This window comes from Phialemonium atrogriseum (genome assembly GCF_030411735.1).
Source record: "Phialemonium atrogriseum strain 8032-3 unplaced genomic scaffold QBC33scaffold_3, whole genome shotgun sequence".
NCBI classification, from domain to species: Eukaryota; Fungi; Ascomycota; class Sordariomycetes; order Cephalothecales; family Cephalothecaceae; genus Phialemonium; species Phialemonium atrogriseum.
The window spans coordinates 325,555-344,393 of record NW_026848140.1 but is presented as its reverse complement, the minus strand read 5'-3'; the positions used below and the strand labels follow the sequence as shown (position 1 = coordinate 344,393).

At 57.9% G+C, this 18,839-nt stretch overlaps 5 protein-coding genes across 5 annotated transcripts; 4 read left to right on the top strand and 1 right to left on the bottom strand.

The window, feature by feature from the left end:
- Positions 1-1,766: 1,766 nt before the first annotated feature.
- QBC33DRAFT_218983 (glucans biosynthesis glucosyltransferase H) lies at positions 1,767-5,190 on the top strand. Its single transcript, XM_060422765.1, has 4 exons — positions 1,767-3,118; positions 3,175-3,920; positions 3,996-4,642; positions 4,708-5,190. Exons 1-4 carry the CDS (start codon positions 1,961-1,963, stop codon positions 5,064-5,066), a joined length of 2,910 nt encoding a protein of 969 aa, XP_060287072.1. The 5' UTR covers positions 1,767-1,960; the 3' UTR covers positions 5,067-5,190.
- Positions 5,191-5,964: 774 nt separating this feature from the next.
- QBC33DRAFT_511670 (dityrosine transporter 1) lies at positions 5,965-7,893 on the top strand (the record flags this gene model as incomplete). Its single annotated transcript, XM_060425854.1, has 4 exons — positions 5,965-6,426; positions 6,530-6,672; positions 6,730-7,790; positions 7,883-7,893. 4 exons carry the CDS (start codon positions 5,965-5,967, stop codon positions 7,891-7,893), a joined length of 1,677 nt encoding a protein of 558 aa, XP_060287071.1.
- Positions 7,894-9,619: 1,726 nt separating this feature from the next.
- QBC33DRAFT_444982 (uncharacterized protein) lies at positions 9,620-11,988 on the top strand (the record flags this gene model as incomplete). Its single annotated transcript, XM_060424303.1, has 2 exons — positions 9,620-9,978; positions 10,038-11,988. The coding sequence occupies 2 exons, from the start codon at positions 9,620-9,622 to the stop codon at positions 11,986-11,988; spliced, it is 2,310 nt and encodes a 769-aa protein (XP_060287070.1).
- A 660-nt stretch (positions 11,989-12,648) lies between these two features.
- Positions 12,649-14,754, bottom strand: QBC33DRAFT_555357 (acyl-CoA dehydrogenase/oxidase C-terminal; the record flags this gene model as incomplete). Its single annotated transcript, XM_060429627.1, has 4 exons — positions 12,649-14,170; positions 14,240-14,302; positions 14,361-14,577; positions 14,658-14,754. The coding sequence occupies 4 exons, from the start codon at positions 14,752-14,754 to the stop codon at positions 12,649-12,651; spliced, it is 1,899 nt and encodes a 632-aa protein (XP_060287069.1).
- Positions 14,755-15,076: 322 nt separating this feature from the next.
- Positions 15,077-18,130, top strand: QBC33DRAFT_465460 (P-loop containing nucleoside triphosphate hydrolase protein). Its single transcript, XM_060425136.1, has one exon. The coding sequence runs from the start codon at positions 15,136-15,138 to the stop codon at positions 18,097-18,099; it is 2,964 nt and encodes a 987-aa protein (XP_060287068.1). The 5' UTR covers positions 15,077-15,135; the 3' UTR covers positions 18,100-18,130.
- Positions 18,131-18,839: the final 709 nt, after the last annotated feature.

The window sequence follows — 18,839 nt, the reverse complement described above, 5'->3', positions numbered from 1 at the left end:
TATTTATTGCATGAGTGGCTATAAATTGCAGCTTGCAGATGCAGGCCGCCGCCATTGCCAGCAGCCAGACAGGTTCCACGGTTCCGCGGTTCCGCGGTTTTCCACGTTTCCGCGTTTCCAGCCTCCCAGCATGCCTCCGCCTGCAAAATCGACTAGTTTGTTCTGGCTGACGACAGTGACGACACTTGGACTGAACAGATCCGTATTCGAGCTGGAAAGAATATACCATGTACAGATAGTAGCTAAGCTTTGATAGCCCTAGGAACTAACAGCAGTAGCGCCCTTATAGTGCACTGTGCTAGTGGAGGTGGACAACCGTTCATCTGCCATGAGGTATTATGAGAAGACGGCAAATGGCGGTGTTGGCCACAGATGGTAGAAACACAACAGATGCCAACGCCACTCCATCAACTTCCCAACAAGAATATGGCTTGCAGTCTACACGGTATTCAGGTTGGGCAGCCAGATCTACAGATTCTGAGTGGGATGAAATGCATTGGCTGAAACGCGGAACCCAAATGAGAACAACGGGCCAAAGCGAAAGCTGAAAATCGAAGAGCCTCTCTAGCCGCATTCGGGCAAGTATCGAGAACTGCCCAGGGGTCGGATGGATGCCACGGCACACTAGTGTGTTCAGCACGCAACTAGCACTGAAGTACCGTGTCCAAGATACAACTAGCGCGGAGCATCCGTACCGGATGTTCACTAACGACCTCAGCTTCCAACCGTTCTATACCTCCACCGGGGTTTCAAGTGTTAGTGCGAGTGACCTGGGGGATCCATACAGCCACTGCTACTATTTTGTATCTAACCCCTTGCCGAACTAACACTTGAGACCCCGGTGGAGGTGTATACTTCACAGGCGCACAGATATGCGCGGTTGTGTCTATCCTGCCACGCAACCACGTCGTCGGTGGCTTGTTACTGTTCGTAATGGATGTAGTATGACTGCAGAAAAAGTACGCACCAGAGTATCTCGAATCTGGACCGCCGAGGATTCGATGCCGAGATACCGAATCTGCCACAAACGGGGCCGTGGAATTGAGCGCCCAGAAGTGGGAGCAGCGACCGTTTTTTGTCCAACTGTCACTGGCACTGGCGCTGGGACTAAGGAGTACTTGCAAGCGTCAAAAGAGATACGATCCAGGTACCACATTACGAGCCTGCGAATATCAAGCTGAGGATAAGACCAGGACCCCCTATCCAGGGCACGTCATTCGTGCTTGCCTACCTGTGGACCACTGTGGGTTTTCAGGATCATCAGTAACGTCGATCGGAGACCAGCAGTAAGATCGATTACTGAATAGCAATGTTGTTCCTGTCGACTTGATTTGCCATGCGGCCAAGACTTTGCTTACAATTGTACACAGCAGAGAGGATGGATGATGGATACGGTACTCCTGATATTCTCAGGAGTCTAGACCTCTTTTGTCTTTCTAGATCGTGCAGCTCTAGTTCAGGGCGGACCCCTCGAACATTGGCCTCCACGAACCAGGGGGGGTGCCTCTCATTTGCGCACAAACGCTGCGAATGCTTTGCCTTGAACGCCACATCTGTCGCAAGGGCAGCCATGTAGCCATGTGAAGATGCTCCAACAGCGGAACGGAACCACACGGCTAGCTGTCTGGTCTCTTCTGAACATGGCCCCCCAGTCAGAGGCTGCTAGTTGCCGAGTGGCGTTCCTCTCCACCACACGCTGGCCATGATGTACTTCTTTCAGCTCCAAGGCGAGTCTCCTGGAGCCTTTCTCTTATGCCTCCATGTCCCAACTTCTCGTTCCCATCCCATGTACACACCTACTGTCCGGCTTCCCAAGCCATGAAAGACACGCTTCAAAACATTGTATTCTCGACACTCGCTCTCCGCCAGCTTATCACGATCAATAAGGTTCTCTCTTGCGATAGATAGCGGGAGGAGGCTACTCTAAGGGGCCTGCCAGGGCCTATCGGCAACCTTCATAATGAAGGCGTTCAAGTCGTACTTCACGCCAGTCTCTAAACATGACGAGAATTCGCAGCAGCCGGAAGAGCATTCGATGGTGGAGAGGAAGGCAAGAGGAACGAAGGCAAACCCGCCCGTCGCTTCCCCTGAGCCACCACGGAATCTGGTTTCGCACAACAGCCCACAGCAGGCACCGGTGATAGCAAGCTCGCTCACTTCGCATCCTCCTTCACAGTCTGGCCTCCAGCCTCTTTCTTCTGTACCACAGTCTCTCAGATCATTCAACGGGTCTCGACCACAACTGCACGGGCGGAACCACTCGGCCACCAACTCCTATGCCGGATCAATCCCAGGACGCAAGAGCCCATCCTCGCCCCGACCGACGTCCTCGCGACATTCCCTATTTCCAGCTGGCGACCGCCGGAACTCGGACTATTCTCTAATGGATATCAAGAATGACATGATGGTGAACTGGCTCTACGAGCAGCAGCTCCGCAAGCAGTACGCCTCGGGTACGTACGCCTTTGAGGGTGTCGTCCTCAAGAAAGCCCGGGGCAACTTCACCTGCTGTCCCGCCGAGATGAGCTCCATCCCGGGCTCGCTGTACACCATGGTGGCTCGGATGAATGTCCGCTGCGCAATGACCGTCAACACGCCTGTCGTGCGGGCGATTCTCGGGTCTCTTCGCCGCAAGGAGGCGGGGATCGACTACGTACCTCTCGCCGAAGGACTGCGCGTCCAGATCCTTCAAACCATGGCAGACCTTCCAAGGTGTCAGTTGCATCAGTTCGCTGCATTCATCGAGGATGTCAGCATGCTGATCGTGTGGGACGACGAGCCCGAAAAGTTGCTGGGCCGGGCGCAAAATCTGGAGATGCGTTTTATGGAGATCATTTGGGGCCGTGATGGTGAAGGAGAGGAGGAGGCGCAGGATGAGAAGGCTCAAGCCGCTGCCACCACGAATGAGATTGACGCGAATCAACTGGAGGAAGCATTGGCTCGGGAGCATAGGCCCGTCCGACTGGAAAGTGCCACGGTGGTTGCTCTGACCCTGGCAATCTGCTTGGTATGCATTGGCCTGGGCTGGAGGTGGCTGGCACTAGAGGTCATGGTCGACGGCGACTACAAGAGACTGGCATTGATAGCGGCCGCGCCGGTTCAGATGTTCGCAAGCTTGGTGAGTATTTCTGGAGAGGCGAGAGCCGTCGACCTAGTACTGACAGTTCCACCCAGTTCTTCTTCCAGGCTCTCATCGGCAATCTGTTTCAGATCTTCGGGCCCATCTCCGCTGTCACCGCCAATAGCAAGTACTACTCGGGCAAGGCTCCGCGCCGGCTCAACCGCGACATCCACACTCTCCCGCACGTCACGATTCAGATGCCCGTGTACAAAGAAGGGCTCAACGCCGTCATCCGGCCGACGGTAGTGTCTCTCAAGACCGCGATCAGCACCTACGAGATGCAGGGCGGCACCGCGAACATCTTCGTCAACGACGACGGCATGCAGCTGCTCAAGGACGAGGAGGCCCAGGCGCGCCGGGACTTCTACGACGAGCACAACATCGGCTGGGTGGCACGGCCCGCCCACTGCCCGAAGCCGGACAGCGAGAAGGGCGAGAAGTACTTCCTCCGCCGCGGCAAGTTCAAGAAGGCCAGCAACATGAACTACGCACTGCACGTCAGCAACAGGGTCGAGGACATGCTTGCTCGCATTGAACGCCCCCAAGGCTGGACCCAGGATCAAGAGTCCAGCACTTACCAACAGTGTCTGGCGGCGGCGTTGGACGAGGATGAGGGAAGAACCTGGGCGGATGGGAACATTCGTGTGGGCGACTATATCCTGATCATCGATTCGGATACGCGGGTGCCCCATGACTGTCTGCTCGATGCTGTCAGCGAGATGGAACAAAGCCCAGAGGTTGCCATCATGCAGTACACGTCGGGCGTCATGAACGTGACGACATCGTTTTTCGAAAACGGGTAAGTTTCGTCCCCTCTAGACCTGCCTGGTCACTCATAGTATGAACTCGATACTAACCGGGACTCGCTACCTAGCGTGACTTGGTTCACCCGGTTGATCTACACTGCCATCACCTTCGCTGTCGCCTCGGGTGATGCCTGTCCGTTCGTCGGCCACAACGCCATCCTGCGGTGGCGAGCCCTCCAGGATGCCGCGTCGTACTTTGACGAGGACGGCTACGAGAAGTTCTGGTCGGAAAGCCACGTCTCCGAGGACTTCGACATGGCGCTCCGCCTCCAGGTGGCGGGATATTCGCTCCGGTACTCGACCTACACCGGCAGCGGGTTCAAGGAAGGCGTCAGCTTGACCGTCTACGACGAGCTGGCCCGGTGGCAGAAGTACGCCTACGGGTGCAACGAGCTCATCTTCCACCCGTTGCGGTTGTGGCCCGTACGCGGCCCGTTCACACCCCTCTTCCGAAAGTTCATCTTCTCGTCCATCCCCTTTCCCAAGAAGGTAACCATCTGCGCCTACATCGGGACGTACTACGCCATCTCGGCGGCGTGGAGCCTGTCGATCGCCAACTACTTCATCACGGGCTGGTACTACGGGCTGTACGACAAATACTACCTTGACTCGTTTGCCATCTACATTTCCATCATCGTTGTGTTTACTGGCCTCGGGAACGTCGCGTTGGCGGTGCTCCGGTACCGACTGAGCGAACAGTCCCTCCTGGGATCTTGTAAGCTTAACCCCTTGCTCCTTACGGCGTGAAAGAGAAGATAGTGAAAGCTAACCCCTGCACAGTCTTCGAGAACCTCAAATGGATACCCATGTTCACCATCTTCCTGGGCGGCATCTCGATCCACCTCAGCCAGGCGATCGTGTGCCACTTCTTCGAGATCGACATGTCGTGGAGCGCGACGTCCAAGGAGCTTGAGGAGGTCAACTTCGGCAAGGAGGCGCTCCAGATCCTGCGCAAGTTCAAGTGGACCTTCCTCTTCTGCTTCTCGTGCACCGCCCTCATGGTCTGCGGCTACTTTGCCTTCCCCTACAACTGGCGCATCACCACCTTCTTCTCCATCTACCCGCTCGCTTCCATCGTCATCTCGCACTTTGCCCTCCCGCTGCTGCTGAACCCGGCGCTGATGATGTTTACGTGGTGATTTTGGGTTGGGGGTTCGACAACTGGGGGGTGTCTTACGGCATAACGAGTAATTCTGTTATAATATTTCAAGTGTTTGTATTGGAGTTCGACGGGGATTGACTGACTGACTAACTACATCACAATGTTTTTATTGCTAGACCTGGAGATAATACGGGGTATAGATGGACGGATGCGGACACACGTTGGCTCAGAATCTTTTTGTTTCAGTTCCAAGGCATTCGAGTTAGCTAGCATAATCGAGACCGATGCACTTTAGCCCAGCCGAGTCTCTTATTGCTCTGCTCCCAGCTGATTTCTGCACTCCTCCGCCGAGATACGGCCCGTTCCTTACGGACGAATTCCGAGCCCCCCCACCAATCCGGCAGCATCCCCCGGCAACATTCCGGGGCCCCACATGGAATTTTCGGTCCGCTACCGGTTTTCGTCGGAGGATAGGTCGGTCGGTAATAAGACGGAAAACCTTTGCCGCGGTGGGCCCCCCCGGTCTATTCCCGATGAAGTAACGAGTCACCGCGCAGGACCATCATAGGGCAGGGTGTCCTGTCTCCACACTTCATCCCCGATACTCGGCCGTTGAAGCAGGGGAGAAGACGGGCCACTAAACAGGACGGTTTTTCCAATCGAAAGGGGGAAACCCACGACACAGGACGAAGAAGAAAAGCAGGGCGTATACCCACCTCGTCCCCTTCTTTCCCTGGCCGGTTCTACACTACTACTGCTACTACTGCCAAGGAAGGAATTGGTTTCTTAGCGCTGTCTTGGCCTGCGATGAACCCATCGCGAGCTCCTCGCCACAGAACCAGGACGCCCCCTTGCACCCGACCCCCTTGTTGGCTGGATTGCCATGTCCCCGCCACCGTCCCGCCCATCCCGCTCACCACCAAGACACCCCGGATATGCCTAAGCGCACCACCACCACCGCCGCCGCCTCCCCCGAGGACGTCGAGGCCGGGCGGGCGCCGACCCCGGAGGAGCAGCAGCGGGTGTCGACGATGACGCGGCACCCGTCGTCTCTCGGGGCCGACAACCCGATCGAGCACCACTACAGCAGGCGGTCGGCACGAGCAGCAGCAGGCGGCGACGACGACGACGGGCAAGAGGAAGAGGAAGAGGAGGACGAGTCCGTGTACGACCGGCTGGCGCCGCGGCGCAAGATGCTGGTGGTGGCGCTGCTGTCGTTCTGCTCGTTCCTGGCGCCCGTGTCGAGCACGTCGGTGCTGGCGGCGACGCCTGAGGTTGCGGCTGAGTACGGTAGCACGGGGACTGTCATCAACGCGTCTAATGCTGTGTACATGCTTATGATGGGGTTGTCGCCTATTGTGTGGGGGCCGCTGAGTGAGGTTTATGGGAGGAAGTTGGTGAGTGGATTCGTCTTCTGGCTTGCTTGTTCTGCTGCGAGAGGAAAGGAGGCAGAATTTGAGAGTTTTAGGAAGAGCGGAGATGGTTGACACCGATATGCAGATAAGCCAGATCGTGGCCGTGCTGTTCTTTGGGTGCAGCATTGGGACGGCACTCGCTCCGAACTTGGCGGCCTTCTTCATCTTCAGGGCCTTGACTGCCTTCGAAGGGACGGCCTTCATCCTCGTCGGCTCAGCATGCCTAGCGTAAGTACTCCCATCCTGCTCATCTACATAACCCGGATGTTCTACACTGCCCTTCAGAATACGGATGCTCACCCACTGCTCCCACACCAGTGATATATACCGCCCCGTCGAGCGCGCCACGGCCATGGGCTGGTTCCTCAGCGGCACGCTGATCGGGCCGGCCTTCGGGCCCTTCCTCGGCGGGATCATCGTGACGTACGCGTCGTGGCGGGACATCTTCTGGCTGCAGACGGCGCTGTCGGGGGTGGCGGCCGTGGGGACGCTCGCGCTGCTGCCGGAGACGATCCACCACCGCAAGATCGACGACCTGGCGGGCCACTCGGCGCGGCAGCGGGCCGGCATCCTGTGGGGGATGATCAACCCGATGCGCGTGCTGCGGCTGTACCGGTACCCGAACCTGATCATGGCTGGGCTGGCGTCGTCGGCCGTCGTCTGGAACATGTACAGCCTCCTGACGCCGATCCGCTACGTGCTCAACCCGCGCTTCAACCTCACCACCCCGATGCAGGGCGGCCTGTTCTACCTCGCGCCCGGTTGCGGCTACCTGACGGGGACGTTCATGGGCGGCCGGTACGCGGACTACGTCGTGCGGCGGTGGATCGTCAAGCGGGGAGGCGTCCGCGTGCCCGAGGACCGCATGCGCTCGGCGCTGCCCTTCATGGGCGGCGTGATCCCGGCATGCATGCTCGTCTACGGCTGGAGCGTCGAGAAGGAGGTCGGCGGCATACCGCTCCCCGTGGTCATGCTGTTCGTTCAGGGCGTGGCGCAGCTGTTCTGCTTCCCCAGCCTCAACACGTACTGCCTGGACGTCATGCAAGGGCGCGGCGCCGAGGTCATCGCGGGGAACTACTTTGTGCGGTACCTGTTCGCCTGCGCCGCGACGGCGTGCGTCTTGCCGGCCGTGGAGGCCATGGGTGTCGGCTGGTTCTCGACCATCAGCGCGGCCTTCCTGGTTGCCGCGACGGGGTGCATACTTGCGGCGATCTGGTGGGGGAAGGGGTGGAGGGACAACGTGGATCGGAAGAAGGATCGGAAGAGGCGGGCCAAGAGGGAGAAGGAAACACCCGCGAGCGGAGCGCCGGGCCAATTGGGCATGGAGATGGAACTTCGCGGCGATGGTGAGGACGGCGGAGAGCCGAAGACGACTTCAACTGATCCAACTGGGGGTGTCGGTGAAAAAAGGGGTTGACGATATATACTTTAGGTACAGTACATCAATAGGTCCATACAACATACAATGGATACCAACCTCGAGGCACGGACTCGTTCAAGCCAATTCGATTTTAAACTTTCTCAACACTTTGCCCGGATGAATCACACCCTGTCCGTTATTTTGAATCTTCTTGTTGTGTTATTTTGTTCTGTTCTTTTCTCCTCTCTCCCCCCATCTCTTTTTTGCTCCAAGATGGTTGCATACGAGATTGGCTACATAGTGGAGGTAGATACCACCATCCATCCCTCATTTCCAAGGCTTCTAGAACCTGTAGATCATGCCACAAATGATCGACCTGGGTTGTTGCTTGACGAATCGAGTCTTGGCATGAAACATGTTGTGTGTTGCTTCGCCACACAAGCACGCGCGAGTATGGTTTCGGTTTCATGCTCGATAACCCGACGCCCGCCAGAACCTAAATTGACTGGCTTCTGCTTATGTATGTACGGGGCCTCGTATCATTCAGCATTATTAGTATTCCAGACGAGCGACTAGGCGACTGGATGATCAAGGTTCCTTTTCATTGGGCGCTTCCAACCCTCTGATGTAGTACGCAGTACACTGTCACCCTCCCCCCCCCCAAGGAACCGGGAGGCTAGTAGGGACGGGAACTTGCGGGAATGTTCGTCATCCAGGACGGGAGGCATGAACCAATCCAGCGGCTCTGCAACTCGAAGAGTCCAGACCGTTGCTATCGGACAGGGATGATGCCCATCTTGGGCCTTTGGGACGGATGATACCTTGGCACCTCAAACGCTCCACTGATCTACACTGCTCCTGAGACAGCCGGAGCTCGAGGGCTTTTATTAGACTCTCGTTTCTGCGCCCTACGCCGATCGTCACCAGTCGCCCTGCCAGGAACCTGGCATATCACGCATCTCACGCACATTCTGGCGGACAAGCGAGGCAGATCAATCTTTCTGTATGCGCAAAGACCTACTAGGCGATCGTCGACCCATCGTCACAGGCACTCAGCAGCTCTCTCACATTTGGATCCCGAGTCGAAACCATGGCCGGCATGCAACCATCAATGGGGCTCTTGTGTGCTCTCTCACTTATGGCTGAATCATCTAAAACTGTATGCAGGCTCTGTTTCCTTGCCCCGGGAGGAGGAGACAGCACCCATGCCGGTCCCTCGACCATTTGGGACATTCGAGGCAAGATTTTAGTCAGGCTTTCTTGAAGGCGTTGTTTGGCCAGGCGTTGTTGGCCATGCGTTGTTAGCCTGCCGATCTGGGAATCTGAAGCATTGGATAAACAGGTGAGAGGGCAATGTGGGTGTCGCGGTGTCGCCGATCGACGTATACCTTGCCTTTCCAAAGCTTCTCTTTCCTCAACATCTACCTGTACATCGAGAGTGGCCCCCCCCACGGAAGATACAGTTCCTTGTGCGTCTTGACGTCCGACAAGTCCAAGGTTCTTTCTGCCTCCACACCACGTCTGCGAAGCAGCGTTCGTTACAAATTTACTTTTTTCCTTGAGCTTGTTCTGGAAAGTATTGCCTGTTTCTTGGTCTCTTCTCCTCCCCTGCTCTTCTGCCTTCCCGAACATCAAGAGGTCGGGTGCTGTTCTTTTTTGTCGTGTTTGGTTGGCTTCTACCTTCTCTGGCCAACTATCATTCAGGCTGTCTCCTCTTCACCTTCATGTCCAACTTCGCAGGCACTCGTTAGAGCTGGTTATCACCGATGTGGACAGCTGCGACCTTCCCCATATATATATATACCCCTTCCAGTTATGAAGCTAGTCCCGCGGTTAACAAGGAGTAAATCCTACACCTTCCCAGCCTTCTCGCCGGGCAAAGACTCATGCTTTCTTCTCTCACCAATGCATCAGAAGTCCGAGCTTCGAGTTCGAGCCTTGTTCACACACTGCTTATATCGGAGAGTCATATTATGGACCGCTACTGTGCTCGTCCTCGTCTTCCTAAGCCTGTTTTCCCACGGGCTACGTCCAGGGAGTGGAAGGATACTGGATCTGGTCAACTTCCGCAATGGAGGCCAAGATAAGGCGGCTGCAAGTGCACAGGACAGTCGCAAGGATGGCTTGGGCACAGAGGAGAAGCAGAACATGCCCCACTGGATCAAGTACAGGCAGTACGTCTCCAGTTTGACGCTCAGTGTACACCCAGAGATCTTCCAACTAATGCACTCAGTCTTGATGGCTACTTCACCGGACTGAAGGCGATAGTGCCTTTGTCGAACTACACGCCCGAGTTCCCGAGAGGAGGGGACGAGAAACCACCGCCCTCCATAATTATAACCAATAACGGTCTACCAACTCCGACGCCGTTCATTCCATATCCCGACTATAAGTCTTCAGAGTACACAAGTAAGCACCACAAGGTTCGTCCCTGCTACCTGGACCCGGACGAGACGATTCCCGCCCCAGATCTGTACGCCTACGACGGTGTCGTCCAGGGGCAGCCCGAGCCTGTGATCGGATCACACAGCGTCCTCGGCTTGAGAGATGATATATGCTTCGACCGCTTTGGCCGATATGGCCCGTATGGCCTGGGGTACAGCTATGATCAAGGTGGCCTGCAGGAAGGCATGGACACGGAGAGGAGAGGCAGCGAGATTGTCTGGTCGAAGACGGGTAAGATCGATTACGGCATCATCGACTGGGGCGATGCCCAGGAGAGATGCAACGAGGCCAACAAGGAACGCTTCAGCGCCCCGGACGAAGACGAGTCACTGTCGACGGTGCCCGCCCCGGTCTCCGAGAAGCAGCGCAAGGACGAGGAGCAGGCGCGACTGCAGCAGAACGGGAAGCAGAAGATCGACCGCATCGCCGTCGTCATCCGGTCGTACGTCGGCTTCAAGTGGACGCGGCACGCCATCCTCAACTTCCGCGCCATGATCTCGGAGCTGGCGCTGCGGTCGGGCGGCGAGTACACGGTGCACTTCCTGCTGCACGTGCGCGACAACAAGATCCCCATATGGGCGGACGCCGAGACGGCGCAGCGCGTGCTCGACGAGAGTGTGCCGGCTGAGTTCCACAGCAGCTGCACGCTGTGGTCCGAGGCGCAGATGCGGCTCATGTACCCGGGCGACTTCTCGCCGACCGTCGAGAACCCCAGCCGCGCCGACGTCCACGGCGTCTACCGGAGCGCCCACATGCCGCTGCAGCACTTCGCCCTGTCTCACCCGGAGTACAAGCACTTCTGGAACTGGGAGATGGACATGCGCTGGCTGGGCAACTACTACGAGCTGTTCGACCGCCTCGGCGCCTGGGCCCGCGACCAGAGCCGCGTGGGCATGTGGGAGCGCAACGAGAAGTACTACCTGCCGCACCTGCACGGATCCTGGGAGAACTTCACGGAGCAAGTGCACGTCGAGACGAGGGAGGCGGGCCGGCGGCCGGTGCTGGGGCCGGTGCTGTTCGCGGGCCGCAGCGGCGTCCGGGCCGAGGAGCAAGGGGCGACGTTCCTGCCGAGCGGCTGCGGGCGGGGCTCCGATCCGGAGGACATGATGCGGTGCGGCGTCGGCGAGGACGCCGACCTGATCACGCTCAATCCGCTGTTCGACGCCGAGGAGAGCGGCTGGGTGTTTGCGCGGGACGTGACGGGCTACGACGACAGCTACCCGCCGCCGCCGCGGCGGAGCGCCATCATCACGGCGAGCCGGCTGAGCAGGCGCCTGCTGGCGGTGATGCACGAGGAGACGTGGAGGCTGCGGCACAGCATGTTCAGCGAGATGTTCCCGGGGTCGATGGCGCTGCACCACGGGCTCAAGGCGCTCTACGCGCCGCACCCCGTGTTCCTCGACCGCGAGTGGGGGCTCGACACCGTCGACGCCAACTTCAACGGCGGCAGGGACCGCTCCACCGGCGGCCACGGCAGCCCCTTCGACCTGGCCAACGAGCACAACCACAAGGGCGCCAGCTGGTACTACAACAGCGAGTTCGCGGGCCTCCTGTGGAGGCGCTGGCTAGGGTACGCGCAGGCCGACGGCAGGGGCAGCGACGGCGGGCGCGCCGGCGAGGGGACGCCCAGGGGCGGGCGCGAGGAGGAGGAAGGGCCCGGGGGGACGGGCCGGATGTGCTTGAGGAGCATGCTGGTGCACCCGATCAAGTGGGAGAATCCTGGCGAGCGCCGTGCATAAGACATGAATAGCTAGGATTGGGATGGGATACTCGCACGCCGGGCGGGTTTGTGTGTTGGGTTGCTTGCCCGCCCTTGGTCTTGCTAAGAAGGGCGGGTTTGTCTGGGTTCTCTCAAGTATTGAGCTTGCACTCCGGTTTTCCTTCTCATGGTTTTAGATTTCCGTACAAAAAAAACGGGGGGGTGGGTAAGGGGGCTACACGGTTTATGGTTCTGGTTTGGGTGGCATTGGATTGTTGGCGCAGCTCATTATGTATCTAGGCAGGCTATACGGATATCAGCTGAGGTGTTAGATCAGACTGACCTTGCTCTTCCGGGCACTTGGAAAACGGAGTTTGGGAGGTCCGGTATTGTGGGTTGTATGTTAGGTTGCGTACGCCGAGAGGCTTTGTGTATCTATGCAATCCGAGCCCTTTGCTTCATTGCATTATGGACAGGAATACATATTATTTATACTTGATTGAATTCACGCTTGTGGTGCTATATTCCGCACCTGAACCCGGTGACAACCTTGTCATGATCTTGATAACATTCCATGTGAAAGCCAGGCTTTATTAGTAGGGAGACCTGTTGGAACCTGTAATCTTTCACAGACCACACGTTTTACGACGCTTTGCTTATTCGGACTTTTGCGATTGATACCCCCAGATTGGCACATGATTCACAGCTTTGAGCCTCCTCCCTGCAGCTCAACAGCCCCCCGGCCATACACAATAGCCTGGTCAACATCCAATCCCTCCACGGCCTTCTCATCCGAATCAGGACCAGCCAGACCTCTCTTGCGCAGATACCGCCGCGTCATAGTCCGCACCTCAGGACCATCGTCCGACTGCGCATCGACCACCAGCAGTGCAGCCATCAGAATCTCAGCAATGCGAAACGCAATATCCCCCGCCTCCGCCAGCAGCGCCTGCCCACCCCCCCCTTCAATCTGGGCCCTGACGCGCCGCCACTCGCGCCGCACCGCCTCCGGCGCGCCCCCACCCCCGCGCTCGACGACGAGCCAGGCCAGGGCGTCGAGGCTCCGGCGGCCGTCGCGCGGGTGGCGCAGGGCGCGCAGCGAGTCCGAGGCCAGGACGTCGGTGGTGCCCTCCCAGATGGGCAGGACGCAGGCGTCGCGGAAGATGCGCGCCACGTTGGCGTGCTCCGTCTCGGCGTTGACGAGGTACCCGACCCCGCCGAGCGCGGCCATGCAGGAGTGCAGGAGCGGGACGGCGCGCGAGCACGCGTACGCCTTGAGGAGCGAGGGGAGGACCCGGAGGAGCGGGGCGACGTGCTCGGGCGGCGGGGGATGGGAAGTCGAGAAGGCGCTGCTGCTGGGTGTGTGGGGGTCGGTTTCGTCGAGGCCCATGATGTGGATCGTGTAGAAGGTTAGGAGCATCAGGGCGTGGTACTCCCCCGTGATGGTGGCGAGGGTGCGCATGTGGAGCGCGTTCTTCCACAGCGGGATGCGCCGACCCTTGCCGGCGCCGACCTCGCGGACGAGGGCGTAGGATTTGGCGATGGCGAGCCCCCGGCCGAGGTATCCCAGCGACGAGATGGCCGAGTGCACTCGCGTGATGGTGAGCATCGTGCTGATCTCGTGGATCCCCCTGCCCTCCTCGCCGATCATCCAGCCTCGCATCCCCTGTAGCTCCAACTCGGCCGTCGGTAGCGACTGCGTGCCGAGCTTGCTTTTCAGCCGCTGGATGTTGATGCCGTTGAGCTCCGTCCCGCCCCTCCTCCCCGTGGCGGAGACGAGCGACGGGTTGTGCCGCCGCGTGGGCGCGAAGAAGGCGCTGAGGCCCTTGCCCGGCCGCGTCTTGGCGAGTAGGATCGTCATGGACGAGTCGGTCGCGCTGGAGAACCACTTGAAGCCGTCGATGGACCACGGGCCGAGCGGGATCCCGCCCTCGACGTCCGCGAGCGGCGCCGCCTGGCCGTCGGGGAACGGTGCGTACGTGGCCACCGTCTCGGTCTGCGAGACGTCGCTGCCGCCCGAGCGCTCTGTCATCCACTGGCCGCTTGTCCAGGCCCGGCTGGGGTCCCGCGAGGTTAGCCGGTCGAAGGCGTCCTGCATGACCCGCCTCTGGGTCGGTTCAAGGTCGTTCTTGGCGAGGTGAAGCTGGAGGAGGCGCGCGGCGCCGTCCTGCATCGCTGCTGGACAGAGGGTGTTTGCGCAGGAGGCTTCCCAGATGTGCAGCCTTTGTTTGGGGTATGTAGTGAGTTCCTGGATCCTGAGGATGGGCTGTCGGAGGGGTGCGATGGCTCACCTGAGGCACTGAATGGTCCTTGTGTATTGTGCATAGTCGCTGTCGTAGTTAAAAGCAATAACACTGATCACACGTTGAGTCCACGTCCCTCGGAGGTTGATATCGGTGGAGCTTCACTTACCCCTTTTCGATACCAAAGTCTTGGAGTTTCCTCCAGCCTTCAGTGACGACAAGCTCGCTCTTCGGCTTGCCAAATGCATCCCGGCCGTTCCCGCGTAGATAGGGCAAGTTCTTTTCGGCATCGGTTACGTAGTTGAAAATGTTGTCTGACAGGACATCGTCACCCAGTTTCGAGAGATCTGGTTCGACGGTCTTGAAGACGGAGGGTGGGAGGAACACTGAGCAGTTGTCAACTGATGCTCGCAGGACCTTTCTGCGAGGATTTCTGGTCTCAAGATAGTCTCATGGCTATGCTCACATTTGACGATTCGCTGGATGCTAACGTCGTCATATAGCTGGTTCTTCAGGATAGGCTGGTCCTGGAAGAACCCCTTGTTCGAGCTTGAAGCCTCCATCATGACAGCTGAAACGGACTTGCAAGTAGGGCAGGTTGTTGCAAGTAATGCAATACATAGTACATCACTCCATGATTTTCACGTATGATTACAGCTGACGGATCCATGGCCACTCACTCGTGAGGCAACACCACCACCAACCCACCCTGCCCTGTTTAGACCGAGGCATGTGGAGTCGAGGTGGAAGGAACATGCGGGGGCGGAAAGAAGCCGCTCTGATCCCTGCAATGCGGAGAACGACCCGGGGCATAAATTAACTAGATCACGTGCACACGCCCCAATGCGGGACCGTCGCGTCGCGAGATCATCTGCCTCAAGGTTTGTCTGTCTTCGGGACTCTTCAAGAATCTCCAGGTTGCCATTCACCGTCGCTACACATCAATGGTGAAAGACGTCATTGCCATTTCCGATGACGAGGATACCGCCTCTTCAGCCGACCTGGGACCATCGCGACCCAGCGCTAAAACACTGGGCAAACGGAGACTCAGCTTGTCCGAGGCGGAGGAGAAGGTCGAGTGGACCGATGATTCAGACGATGCCTACACAAACTTCAAGAATCGAGCAAAAAGGCGCTCGACTGGAAGGGGAAGGAAACCTGCGGGAAAATCCGGAGATGCGCGAAAGAAGGAGAAGAAGACAACTACCTCTGGCTCGAAATCCGCGGTGAAGGACGTGGGCAAGTCGGGCGCCGCCGTGGATGATTATGCCGATGCCGATATACCCGAGTACCTGCGACAACGACGTAGGGAGTTTGACCAGGCGCGGGATACCTTGAGAGAAGCCGGGTTGAAGCTGCCGCCCGATTTCGCCGACATTGATTTCTCAGACGACGAACGTCTCCAGACCTTGGACGAGCGGCCAAAGTTCGATGACAGCAGCGGCATCAAGCCCTCGCGGGAGCATAAAGAGATTGAGTTGGAATGCTCGGCTGGCTTGATACCCGCCTCTATTGCGCAGTACCTGCGTGACTACCAGATTGTCGGAGTCAGGTTCCTCCACCAGCTGTTCGTCTACCAGAAAGGCGGCGTCCTTGGGGATGACATGGGTCTGGGAAAGACTGTTCAAGTCGCCGCATTTCTTGCCGCGGCATTTGGCAAGAGCGGAGACGAGCGCGACGCCAAGAGGATGCGCAAGATGCGCCGTGCTGGTGACCATTGGTATCCTAGAGTGCTAATAGTCTGTCCCGGCTCATTGATTCGCAACTGGAAGAATGAGCTGAATCGCTGGGGCTGGTGGCATGTGGACTTGTACCATGGAGCTGACAAAGAGGACGTTCTGCAAACGGCTCGCGCGGGGAGACTCGAGATCATGATTACCACATACGTGACATACAAAAATAACCAAAGGGCCGTTAACGCTATCCAGTGGGATGCCGTGGTCGCAGACGAGTGCCATGTCATGAAGGACCGCCTATCGGAGACAACTCGGGCAATGAACGAGGTGAATGCTCTCTGCAGAATCGGACTCACCGGAACAGCTATCCAGAACAAGTACGAGGAACTCTGGACTCTCCTCAACTGGACCAACCCCGGGCATTTTGGGACGATCGCCGAATGGAGGCAGACTATTAGCAAGCCCCTGACCGTCGGCCAGTCACACGATGCCACCCTTCACCAGCTCAGTGTGGCACGGAAGACAGCGAAAAAGCTGGTGCAGAATCTGCTCCCGGAATTCTTCTTGCGCCGCATGAAGACCCTCATTGCGAACCAACTGCCCAAGAAGAGCGACAAGGTGGTCTTCTGTCCCCTCACCGATGGTCAGAGGGAGGCTTACGGGAATTTTCTTGAGGGATTTAATGTATCCCTCATCAATTCCGTGGCTGACCCATGCCCATGTGGCTCTGGCCGAAAAAGGGGGTGGTGCTGCTACTCGAACCTGCCGAATGGGAAGCCGTGGCAGGCGATCGTCTTTCCGACGGTCATCACGCTGCAGAAGCTCGCAAACCATCTTACCCTCCTTATCCCCTCGTCGAGCGACCCGACCGACAAACAGAAGTCGGAGCTAAACACACTGCAGACCTGCGTCCCAGACAACTGGGAGGAGCTTTACCGCAATCGAGACTCGATAATGAATCTTGCCAATCCCGAATTCTGTGGGAAGTGGAAGGTTCTGAAGAAGCTCCTCCGTTTCTGGCACGAGAATGGCGACAAGGTCCTCGTCTTCTCCCATAGCGTGCGACTGCTGCGCATACTGCAACATCTCTTTCACAACACCAGCTACACCGTCAGCTATCTGGACGGGTCCCTGGGTTACGAGGAACGCCAGAGGGTCGTAGATGACTTCAACTCGGATCCCGGCCAATTCGTCTTTCTTATATCCACCAAAGCTGGGGGCGTGGGACTGAATATCACGTCGGCGAATAAAGTTGTCATATTCGACCCGCACTGGAACCCGTCTTTCGATCTCCAGGCTCAAGATCGGGCCTACAGAATCGGCCAGGTCCGCGACGTTGATGTCTTCAGGCTGATCTCGGCCGGTACGATCGAGGAGATCGTCTACGCGCGACAGATATACAAGCAACAGCAGGCGAACATCGGCTACAATGCTTCAAACGAACGTCGTTATTTCAAGGGCGTCCAGCAAGACAGCGACCGGAAGGGGGAGATATTCGGCCTCTCCAACCTCTTCACCTTCCAGGCAGACCAGATCGTCCTCCGAGACATCGTCAACAAGACGAACATCGCCGAGGCGAAGGCGGGTGTCAACCTCACGGACATTGACATAGAGAAGATAGAGAAGATAGAGAAGATCGAGAAGATCGAGAAGGACGAGGATGACGCCCTCACACAGGTCAAGAAGGAAGAAGTTGACGACGACGACGGCCCCGGCGGACTGGGCCAGCTCGCCGAGCTCCTGACGGCGGAGAACAAGGAGGACCTTCTCGACGCGAAGAAGCAGGCCGGAAGGCCCCCCAAGAGCGACGCCATCGCCGCCATCCTCGCCTCGGCAGGCGTCGAGTACACGCACGAGAACTCGGAGGTCGTCGGGTCGAGCAGGGTCGAGGCGCAGCTGTCGCGGCGCGCCGAGATGGCCGGCGCAGACGGCAGCCAGTACGACCCCCGGGGCGACGACGGCGCGCTATTCGCGGACAGCCAGGTCGCCGGCGGGGCCGCGGGGGGGTCGGGGGGCGCCGGGTTCAGCTACAACCCGCCAGCCGGCGTGATGAGGCGCCAGTTCTGCTCCATGGCGAGGGAGTTTGGGTTCCTGAGCGCCACGGACTTTGCGCTGGTCGTCGAGAGCTGGACAGCGGAGCAGAGGAGGAACTGCCTCGAGACGTTCTACAAGCGGAGGGAGGCGAGGTTGCTCGAGCTGGAGTTGGAGTGCAGCACGGACTCGAGTTTATGATGTGGAGTTGTTACAGGAGTGGGTAGCTAGGTCGTTGGCTTTGGATTATCCCGAGGCTGCGACTGAAATAGGATAGGCAATTCTCAAAGATTCGATCTAATGCCGTGATCTATATGTCCAACATCTATCTTGGATAGCAACGAGAGAATCATGCTCGGGGGGGTGGAGTGAATCTGGGGAAACAGTGTGCTGCATCTTGCATAGGTGTCAATACTGCAACCACTCGACTTGAAGATGCGGGCTACCTTATTTCTATCCTGCCTCGGGCTGCTGTGCTACAGTCTACGCAGGAGGTCGAAGGATAAATAAAGCCACTTGCAGGGCTGCGAGTTTATCGCGCGAGACCAAGGGCTTGGCAGATATTGGACAGGACAAAAGATGCATGTAGGGAGTCAGGCACACCTGGGGCAATCCCATCCAGAAAATGAGGAGTGAGGCATATGCGGCTTGAACTCAGTGCCACAAGCCAAAACCAACAACATGTGACGAATGCCGCATCTCCATCAATTAATTTGAGCCGCAGTGGCCAACGGAAGTTGACCGAGGTACACCGGATCGTCCAATAAGCTGGGCTGTTCCGGGGGACGAATGATTCGAAGAACCGAAAAGCGGTTCGTTGTGTGGGGGAGCACGAGCCCTACATCTATGACGCATCTTTTCACATGTCACTGCCCACTCGTGACTGAAATTGGAATTGGAATGGAATGGCAATGCCTTCCACTCTAGAGATGAAATGCCCC

Bases quoted from the DNA above. Each gene is read 5' to 3' on its own strand.
- QBC33DRAFT_218983 (XM_060422765.1), top strand. From the start codon at position 1,961: ATGAAGGCGTTCAAGTCGTACTTCACGCCAGTCTCTAAACATGACGAG. The intron at 3,119-3,174 runs GTGAGTATTTCT...AGTTCCACCCAG, and splicing joins TTCAGATGTTCGCAAGCTTG to TTCTTCTTCCAGGCTCTCAT. The intron at 4,643-4,707 runs GTAAGCTTAACC...ACCCCTGCACAG, and splicing joins ACAGTCCCTCCTGGGATCTT to TCTTCGAGAACCTCAAATGG.
- QBC33DRAFT_465460 (XM_060425136.1), top strand. From the start codon at position 15,136: ATGGTGAAAGACGTCATTGCCATTTCCGATGACGAGGATACCGCCTCT.